This window comes from Triplophysa rosa, linkage group LG15 (assembly GCF_024868665.1).
Source record: "Triplophysa rosa linkage group LG15, Trosa_1v2, whole genome shotgun sequence".
Classification (NCBI taxonomy): Eukaryota; Metazoa; Chordata; class Actinopteri; order Cypriniformes; family Nemacheilidae; genus Triplophysa; species Triplophysa rosa.
This window is the reverse complement of record NC_079904.1, coordinates 23,099,515-23,110,394: the sequence shown is the minus strand read 5'-3', so window position 1 is coordinate 23,110,394 and position 10,880 is coordinate 23,099,515. Positions and strand designations below refer to the sequence as shown.

The following is a 10,880-nucleotide window of genomic DNA, read 5'->3' as shown; positions in this document are numbered from 1 at the left end:
GAACCTAGGGTTGTTGTGTATATGGAGAAGAGCAGCGGTCCAAGAACTGAGCCCTGGGGCACCCTTGTACTGAGATGCTGGGACTCAGAGACCTCACCTCTCCAGGGATACTCTGAATGACCCATCCGAGAGGTAAGACTTGAACCGTGGGAAATGTACCACTGGTGAGAGAAGAGTTGATAATGTGGGTCAGAGAGGGGAAAACCGAAAGAGAGATGGCCTGAAGGCGATGGATGGGAAGGGGATCTAACAGGCAGGTTGTCAGGGGATTAGAAGCAATAACTTTGGAAACATCAGCTTCAAACAGGAGAGAGAGAGGGGAGCAAGCAGGCTTCGGGAGTTTGGGCATGTTCAGGAGGCAGCGGCCCAGTGAACTGAATGCTGATGGTTATAGTTTTCTCTACAAAGAAAGATGCAAAATCATTTGCTCTTAAGTCCGATGAAGGTGGGAGAGCAGGCAGGTGAAGAAGAGCAGAGAAGGTTTTAAAGAGGGTATGAGGGTCGGGCGAGCTGTTGATTTTTGAGTGGTAGTACTGAGTTTTAGCAGAGGAGCTGTCACTGTAACGTATACTATACGGTAATTGCTGAAGGTTTAAAGGGGTCATATGACACGGCTAAAACATTATGGTTTGTTTTAGATGGAATGGAATGTGTCTACACGATTTAAGGTTCAAAAACGCTGTATTTTCCACATACCGAAGGCTGCGGTGTTTCTCTCCTAAATGAATCTGTGTTTTGAACGACTCGGAGAAGACAATGATTCAGTGAGTCATTCATCAAGAAATCGCCTGAAATAAGGTCTGTGGTTAACAAAACCGCTAAATATTTTCACGTTTTTATTCTATGACATAAAACACACCAATCAAACCTGCTTGTGATTATTTAAACCATTATTGTGTCTTAAAACGGCGGTTGCTAACAAGTTGCTAAAAGCGACTTCTTCCTTTGGCGGTGACATAGACGTCATCGCGCATTTAAAGCTCACAAATAATGCAACATGGGCACAAATCTCTTAAAACGTAGATGCGGATTCATTCACAGAGTAATTACTTAACACATTTTTAATAAAGTTTGAAAGAGTTGTCGGAGGCTCGGTGGTGGTGACGTTGATGTCGAGCGACCTTAAGTGTAGTCTGTTTATAGCATCGTGTTATAGCTTTTTACTTCTGACGATTGTAATTCGGCTTCAAAGGTAACAAATGCTGTGTACATTTGTAAAGATTATCTTGAGAGACAAAAAGTGTAAACATCATAAACCTTTGTTAATCACAGAGCTTATTTTTTGCGAACTTCCAAAAGTCTATGGGAAAAATGCATAGGCTTTCGGTCGAGGGAACCAGCGCGGCGCTTACTTCCGAGTTAGCCTACAAAAACAGGTCATCTCTGAGGTACTGGATTAATGAAATTTGTCGCACATTTGAATTCGTTCCCACGTGAAAATGTACTTTAGTATTTACTACAGCAAACTTTACTAAAATCCCTAGACACTAGTGTTTTTGAGTAAATAGTAAAGTATACTACAGTATTTACTACAATTTATCCATTTACTACAGGCAATTCTACAAAATATTGTAGTGTACATGAATAATACAGTTTACTGTAGTAAATACAAAATGTTTCATTTCGATCTGTGTATTAAGGAAATGTGGTTTATTTTGTAGTTATCAATGATGAACATGGCATCGTGATACTACTTGGTATCGTGATACTTCGGCTGGTATAGTATCATAAGATATGGTACGGTGGCAACCGTTATGTTCATTTATCATCATCGTAGCTCACACTTGGACAGCAAGACACAGTTTTTACACAAGAACCAGCTAAATATTTTTCCTCCGTTCCTCAAAGACAAATACACTTTTGGAACCGCAGTAGTTCTCTGGTGGTACAAGCCAGGTTCGATCCAGGCATTCATGTTTTTCATCTACAATACTCTTTATTTGACAGGATTGACACTCGTGTGGTGCCGTTTCTGCTTCAGCGTTCATGTGTTGTGCATACAGAAATGTTCGTTGTCTCTCTATCAGCTGGAACCACTTTCACTTGATATATTTTTCTTTTTCATTCCCTGTATAACCATGAGAATGTGTAAAGAAATCAGTTTCTGATATACTCAAAGCAGCCCCAACATTGAGCGTGACTTCAATCACCTTCATCTCCATTCTGATGCTGCCTTTGAACAGATCCTCTTGATCATGTCTACATGCCTAAATGACTTGCTGCCACGTGATTGGTTGATTGGTTTCTTTGCAAATCAAGTAATTTACCTGGTAAAACCATACACATTATATGGGGTCAATTATTTTGAACTCTTTCTGTGGTGTCCATAATGTTTTCTGGTACTTACGGGCTTCCATATCCTTCAGTAAGAGCAGTTTTTCTGACTGGCTTCTCGCTTTCTGGTCTCTCTGCGTGGGTAACAACACGTCAAACACTCAGAACTTTAAATCTCGATCAATGGCATAGAGTTCGATTGCCTGTGTCTGACCAGTCTGGCGATGATTCTGGCCACCAGTCGCACCGTCTCTGAAGGACACCACTTCTCACCAAACGCACACATGGTGTGACACTCCAGCTTGTGCACGGGCCAGTCCTTTTTCTGTCAAATACACACAACAAAATTGTTTTACATCAACATTTTTTAGGTGTTTAATTTCATGTAATTTCATTCATTTAATTTAATTTTTTTTATATATTTTATAGCCTATCTGAAGCTATTTTTAGGTGTTTTATCTCAAGACATTTTCAGAAGCTATTTTTATATCTCAAGACATTGTTATGTGTTTTATCTCAAGCTGTTTTCTGTTTGTTGTCTTTGACACATAAAATGAAGTTTAACTACAGCAAATTGATTTAACCTAAGCCACTTTTTTATTTTAAATAAAACAAATTAGGTGTAAAAACTTTCTTCAATGAAAAAAAGAAACGGTAACAATTCATATTTTGGGTAAAGATAATAAAGAAATATATTGCCTGTAATAACAAAGTTTTCTGTAACTTAATCAAAAGTCAAATATGTACTTGGCTTTAAAATAAAATAAACGTTTTACTTTGTTTCAATGTAGGCTACATTTTTGATATTTGATTTGATGATAAATGAAAAGTATATGTCTGAACAAAAGCATAAATATAATTATAGAAAAAGTAAAAACATGGGCTGTAACAAATTAGAGTGACTTTTAAGTTTGGCAAAAGTATAATTGATTTTACTGTACCTACCTTCATTTTCAATTAAATTACTCTTTTCTTTAAACACAGGCTAACTGAGAATGACTTATTATTATGAATTATTGTTATTAATATATTTCATATTTATTTGATATTAAACAAGATACATTTAGCTGTAGAAATTGGCATCAAGCTTCATGAAATTTCACTATTTACTGTAATTTTTGTATCATGACACCCCTGGTAAAATGTGTGTTTGAATGTGTTACAGAAGGTGTTTTTACCTGACACTTTGCATTGCAGTAGAACGCTTTCTTACACTTTCCACATTTTGCAAGACCCTTCTTCCTGCACACACGAAACACAAATGAGCATCAGAAGACAGTAAACTCATGACATAAACCTAGTCTGTTCGCATGATCATGTAGTGTCATCTCTAACAGTTGATTCAGTCATTGAGAGGTGTGAAGCAGCTGTCTGTCTTCAGCAGCTGTCAGCAGAGGTCCACTATCACTTTTACAAGCCCTCACTGACCCCAGACCAGAGGCAGCGCGTTGTGCTAAAGCCATCTGCTTTCAGTCGTTTGACAGTATTTTTAGACGTGACCACTTGGACATTTTCGAAATGAGAGCTGCATTCAAAACGAAAGAAGGGCAGACACAAAACACATGAACAGTGATTTGAGTTTGTGTCAGACTTTAAATGAATGAACACATTTCATGATACGATGACAGAGTTGAATTCCACCATAAACGCTGTAAAAGCACCACCAATGACTCTTGAGACATTATATGATAAACAAAGTTCCACAGTTTGACCTGTCATGCATTTGTCCTAAATAGCATTTCATTTGATCATAGACTTATATTAAATCATGAATGCTTTTTGAAAACAACCACAGATGATTACGAGAATGTAACTAATGTACAATCTTAGATGATTCAATCTATAACAAAATCACTAGTAAAACAACCACAAACTCCACAAACCAATCTGTAAACAAAATGTTGAAGATTTTAAGATCATTTCGCTCAAGTTTTTCTGGACTAAATGAAGCTCAGCAGCAACAGGAACAAAACAGAACAAAGTCAGCTGTTGTCAACAAATGAAGAAAACAGAAAGTATCTTCAAAAACAACAGATTCGTTGAATAGATTCAACAAAAATAGCTTCTTGAAAACTCAAGGTTTTATTTGTCTTTTATGGTATTTCCATTATCTCTAAGCATCATGAAACCTTTATAAGAGTAAAATCGCGAAAGTGACAATGACCTGACAGAACAGTTATGAAAATGAGCATGTTTATGTATTCTGTTGTACCTCGTGAAGCACTGCTCACAGATGAATCCTCTCTCGCTGACGGACAGCACGTAGGAATAAGCAGGACACGAGAAGAGCAGCTCACCGACTCCATAAGCTCTGTTCACCCGCAGACCTCTGCCCTTCCCCGGGCTGTCAAACTGCTCGATGCCCTCCAACTTCATCATGACCTCAACACAATAATGCCCGTCTGAGTCTATCCGTGCACAAAAAAGACTTACAGCTGTCTGATGAGCAGCTGATCTAGTGAATGGAGAGAGAGAGAGAGAGAGAGGGGGGTGTGTGGTGCAAAGGAGTACCCAAAAATAAAACAGAATGGGTGTTTCCAAATAAGGGGCGGAGTCAATGGTTTTTATAGGGGTGGCCAGGCAGGGACCAACAATTATTGTGGCTAATAGAGTGGTGCAGGGATGAAGTATTCTTCTAGGCCAACCCAACCCATAGACTTTTGGAAGATTGCAAACAAATAAGATCTGTAAGGTTTATGATACTTACAAGCTTTACAAGATCATTTTTACAAGTTAACACAATATTTGAAATTTATTGAGATTTTTTTGAATCATCGAACTAAACAACCAACGTAATATATTAATTTACGTGTTATATAAAAACGAATGTTTTTCACTGTGGAAATGGCTTTTTCTGTAGTAATTTTAGACGATAAAAAGATAAAAGATGTTCTTTTATTTATCCGGTAAACCCGTTACAGCAGTAAAACATGATGTATGTGATATAGTAAAACAAATAACACTGCCGTGCATTGTAAGTATGAAATAGCAGTATATCGTCATATAGTAAAGACGAATTGATTTGATTTTTCCCAGGATTTTAAAGTGAATGAGCTGTGTTGTGATCATGTGCATTTAATCTGCCTTAAATTATTTCACATTAGCGATGTGTACACAATTATTAAGCCTAAACGACTGCTTGACAAGCCTGAGTTTTAACAGTTGCGTATGACAATAAATACATTTTCAAGTCTAACCATCTTTAACTGGAGCCAAAACGTTTCTGTACTCCACGTTAATAGAAAAGTATTGAAATTAGTTTCAACGATGTTGTGTTTTTATCCAGATAACTGCAGCTCCACCATTCACTCGTATGTCTTTGTAGCCGGCTTTTGCCCTCACCAATATGGCAGCGGCGTCGACGTACGATCCAGCGGACAATGCGGAGTCTAGTTATATATACAGTCGTGGCCAAAAGTTTTGAGAATGACACAAATATTAATTTTCACCAAGTCTACTGCTTCAGTGACTTTTATATGTGTATGTGTTTATGTCAGATGTTATGTCAGAGTTTCCTGGCCATGGACCCAAAATGTTGATGTTTTGGTCCCCGAGCCACTCAGTTATTACTTTTGCCTTATGGCAAGGTGCTCCATCAGGCTGGAAAAGGCATTCTTCATCACCAAACTGTTCTTGGATGGTTGGGAGAAGTTGCTCTCTGAGGATGTTTTTGTACCATTCTTCGTTCATGGCTGTGTTCTGAGGCAGAATTGTGAGTGAGCCCACTCCCTTGGCTGAGAAGCAACCCCACACATGAACGGTCTCAGGATGCGTCACTGTTGGCATGACGCAGGACTGATTGTAGCGCTCACCTTTTCTTCTCCGGACAATCTCTTTTCCAGATGCCCCAAACAATGGGAAAGGGGATTCATCAGAGAAAATGACTTTACCCCAGTCCTCAGCAGTCCAATCCCTGTACCTTTTGCAGAATATCAGTCTGTCCCTGATGTTTTTCCGAGAGAGAAGTGGCTTCTTCTTTGCTGCCCTTCTTGACACCAGGCCATCCTCAAAGAGTCTTGGCCTCACTGTGCGTGCAGATGCACTCACACCTGCCTGCTTGCTGGACTTTCTTGGGCGCCCTGAAGCCTTCTTCACAACAATTGAACCTCTCTTCTTGAACTTCTGATGATCCGATAAATGGTTGATGTAGGTGCAATCTTACTAGCAGCAATAGCCTAGCCTGTGAATCCCTTTTGGTGCAGCGCAATGATGACTGCACGTGTTTCCTTGCCGTTAACAGAGGAAGAAGAATGATTTCCAGCACCAACCTCCCTTTAAAGCTTCAGTCTGTTATTCTAACTCAATCAGCATCACAGAGAGATCTCCAGCCTTGTCCTCGTCCACACTCACCAGTGTTAACCAGAGAATCACTGACGTGATGTCAGCTGGTCTTTTGTGGCAGGGTTGAAATGGAATGTACATGTTTTTTTGGACTAAGTTAATTTTCATGGCAAAGAGGGACTTCACAATAAAACTCAATTCATCTGATCACGCTTCATAACATTCTGCAGTATATGCAATTCGCCATCATAAAAACTGAGGCAGCAGACTTTGTGAAAATTAATATTTGTGTCATTCTGAAAACTTTTGGCCACGACTGTATATGTCTATGGGTGTGTCCGAAATCGCCCACTATACCCTCATTCACTATTCCCTACATTAGTTCACAAATATAGTCCACTTTAAGGAGCGGGTGAAAACAAGTGAGTAAATTCGGACACTCGGTGCACTGGATACGCTGCGGGCGCCATCTTCTGCCGAGACGCGGGAATTCATTCAGCGCGAGCATCGCGATAGATGGCTAGCAGCTAGCCGCGAGTGTAACGTTACATCGGTTGTACACTCGTTATTATGATGCATCATTGGATTGAATGAGTGCACTAAATAATGTCCACTATGAATTCGGTCACCACAAAAAATGTATGTCCCTTCAAATAGTGCACTATATTAGGGTATAGGGGGTTATTTCGGACACAGCCTCTGCTTCTAGCCACAACCACGCGCAACGAACCGCTTCTTCTCCGGCTTTGGTCCTGGTTACACAATCAACACGACTGTGGACACTGACACCTAGTGGCCATTGCCTGTCGACGCGGACAACGACGCACAAGTATGAACGAAAACCGGCGCGTTGCATACAGCAAAAAACACGGATAACGTTCCTGCCGAAGGATGTGTTCATTTTTTGCCACTTGTTAGCAACCGTCGTTTATAAGACATGATATAGCTTTAAAAATCATGAGCGGATTATAAATGGTGTGTTTTATGTCATAGAGGTTTTGTTAACCACAAACCATATTTGAATTCGTTTTAGAGAATTGTTCAACTTTATGCAAATAATGAGCGAGTTACAATATTACATATAAAAACAGTATAGTAACAAAACAAACACAGGTCTTTGAAAACAACATTCTCATCAAAACAGTATTTTTCACATGAACTTAAAATAAAGAACGATTAGCAAAAGATCAAGTTTGCAGAATGTGTTATAGACTGTTTCAGTGGCAACAACATTAACGTAACTTTTTAATTCAATTCAATTTTATTGATATAGTGCTTTAAAAAAAATCATAGTTGCAAAGCAGCTGTACATACATTATGATTTAAAAAATAATAACAATACATGCATAAATAAAATAATTATGGTATTGAAATACATGGTATTATTGCAAGTTTTTCTCTATGCAATGTTCATTAATGGATTGTTAGAACTGTAAATTGTTCATTTAAAGTATCAGGGTGTCTACAGATATGAGTAAGTTAAATTGAAGACTTTTTAAGACATTTTAATGCCACCTCATGTGAAATGTAAGAATAACACTGCGATGGACTTACACGTTCTAAGACGAATATATTAGGCTTTATTACATATATACAGCCACGAAAAATTCAGAGACCACTCAAATTACTTTTTAACTATCGCGGGGAGAAAAACTTTCACGTCTGTTCAATGGTGGTAAACAGTCATTTGGTCCATCAGACTGGATGATTTATTTTGCGGCAATGTGACCAAAATGTTTAAGACCCGTCAAATCTAAATATACGACATTTTAAGACTTTTTAAGGCCTTATATTGGACAACTTTATTTAAGACTTTTTAAGACAGCGGCCACCCTGAGTATATTATTTTAAATATCAGCAGGAAGTCAACTTCCGGTTGACTTCCGCAAAGAATCAAGTTCAACAAATCATTTACCAAAATTCATTTGAGTAATAATAATTTGAAAACAATATAAAATTATTATACTACTACAGTAGCCAATAGCTAGATAGATAAACAAACACAGACCGGAAGTTAACTTAGGGCCAGTCGCGTCCGTCTCAGGAGCATGTACAGTATATAGTGACAGATAATGTCTCATCATTTAACCTTCCGATACTTTAAACAGAAAAAAATAATTGATTATTTAACAACTTACTTTGACTAATGATGATATTTATTTCGTTTATTTGCCGTATACTGGCATCTTGTTGTAAGGTCTGAAACTTCATCCCGCTTCTAAAGCTGCGTTCCACTCCAAATATGTATGCCCTTCCCTTGCAAACTTCTCTCAATCTCGTTGACTCGGATGTGTGTCATAACCATTGCTTACGTTGCACCAGTGCCCACTACTGTCAATAAATGTTGGTTTAACTAAAAAAACAAGTTACATGGTTACCTCAAATTTTTCATCAACTAAAAACTATTAGTCAACAATACGAGTCTGAATTAAATTCATTTAGTTATTATATTTAATATAATAACTAATATTTTTAAGTTGAACTATCCCAAAATTTTAAAGGGGATTTGCAACGGTGTTTCATGCATTCTGATTTCTTTACAATTTTAAACGTGCTGTCAACTTGTCAAAAAATGAGTTGGACATATGACGTATATTTCTGTGCTCGATACACTCCCCCAGCGTTCATATAGGTTTCAGAACGTTTTTTCGAACATGAAAATCTGTTTCGTAACAACTTTTCTTAGTCCCTTATTGGGCAATTCTCCCGGAAAAGCACGCCCACAGCAAGGCGAAAGAAATAGCCCGCCCACATGTGAACCGACGAGCGATAGGAAGACCCGCTTACCATCAAGATTGGCTGCGCTGTGGGCCTCGTGAGAGAAGTTGAGGTGTGTTTGTTTGTTCACGGCCTTTGGGTGATGAATGTTATGTAAACGGTGGATATAACGCTGAATTTGGAGATCGTTTGAAACTGATAGATGGAGCGGTCCCGGCGCTAAAAGATACTGGACATGAACCACATGCAGTAAGCGAAACTGAGTCATATGTCTGTGATTTGTTGGCAATGGGTGCGCACGTGCTTTAGTTCCGCCTGCTGTTCTGCTGTTCCAGGTCCACTAACGACTGTCAGCGAGACTTCAGATCTTCTTTCTGTAGATGGTGTCTGCTCCTCATTTCTCTGTTTGGAGGCTCCTCTCAACTCCTTCACACAAATTAATATCAATAAACATATATTCAACTATATTAGACAAAGATAAAATGTGTTTCAAACAAACAGTGGAATTAGAAATGTATCGACATGATGTCTGTGGGAAAGAAAACAAATCAAGTTTAGTTTTTAGTTCTGTTGTGTTTTCTGTGCTTGTTTTTGTGACATTGATGTTGTTGTTGTGTGAATGTTGTAGCTGGAAATGGAAAGTAAAGTGACAGAAGTTTTCAGTGTCCTGAGAGTTTATTGTCTTTATTAAAACATCAATATGACACTGACAGTGATGCTGTTCGACTCTATATCAGCATTGATGTGATTCTACTGTAGACAAACACACACATGATGATATACTGTATGTGCTAATACAACCATTCACAACAACATCAATGAATCAAACCTCTGGAAATCATCACATCATGAACATCAATTATACAAAATAAAGTCTAATCATTACAATCATTTTCTACAAATATTCACTCGCTCGCGTTTAATCGAGACTTTTTCCATCTTAACATCAACCACTGAATTATCACCAGATGTCAATAAGATGGACGTATTATTTGAGTAACATCAAAAACTTTAAACTTATAAACTATGATTTGTGTAATCTCTGTATTATCTACATTGTTAGGTCACACAGTTTCAGTTCACTGAAAGAAACAGCAAACCCAGGATAGAGCGGTTGAGTGAATGTGGTGTTGATGCTGTGGATGAGGGTCATTGTGTCAGAGACGCTGTAGAAGGACAGAATCCCTACTCTCTCATCCACATACACTCCTATTCTATTAGATCTGAGCTTTACAGGGAGATTAGTGTGTTTGCTATTGTGACTGAATGAGTAACTGGAGTCACAGCAGATCAAACTCCAGGACTGATCATTACATCCAAACACACACTCATCACCCCGTCCCTTCCTCCTGATGCTCTTATGTGACACTGATATCTCCACAACTTCACCAGTCCACTCAATCTCCCAGTAAGAGCGTCCACACACACTCTCTCTACACAACACCTGACACACATCAAATCTGTCCGGATGATCAGGATACTGATGCTGTGTGAGAGTGTTTGTAATCTCTCTGTTGTCCTCAGACAGATGGAGGAATTCATTCACTGTGTTTGGATCCAGAGTCAACTGAAGAGAATCTGAGGATCATAAAACACATCATCTGCAT

General features: G+C 38.6%; 2 protein-coding genes across 2 annotated transcripts in view; both read right to left on the bottom strand.

Annotated features, from left to right (window-relative positions):
- Positions 1-8,790, bottom strand: part of smyd2b (SET and MYND domain containing 2b) — a 16,777-nt gene extending 7,987 nt beyond the window's left edge. Inside the window, exons 1-5 of the mRNA XM_057352183.1 lie at positions 8,694-8,790; positions 4,487-4,729; positions 3,453-3,516; positions 2,489-2,599; positions 2,348-2,408 (exon numbers count right to left, since the gene is read on the bottom strand). Of these exons, the coding sequence (XP_057208166.1) occupies positions 2,348-2,408; positions 2,489-2,599; positions 3,453-3,516; positions 4,487-4,653 (403 nt within the window). The 5' untranslated portion in view covers positions 4,654-4,729; positions 8,694-8,790. The remainder of the gene's footprint in view (positions 1-2,347; positions 2,409-2,488; positions 2,600-3,452; positions 3,517-4,486; positions 4,730-8,693) is intronic.
- Positions 8,791-9,941: 1,151 nt separating this feature from the next.
- LOC130565472 (E3 ubiquitin-protein ligase RNF135-like) overlaps positions 9,942-10,880 on the bottom strand; it is a 12,291-nt gene continuing 11,352 nt past the window's right edge. Inside the window, exon 4 of the mRNA XM_057352203.1 lies at positions 9,942-10,851. Within this exon, the coding sequence (XP_057208186.1) occupies positions 10,325-10,851 (527 nt within the window). The 3' untranslated portion in view covers positions 9,942-10,324. The remainder of the gene's footprint in view (positions 10,852-10,880) is intronic.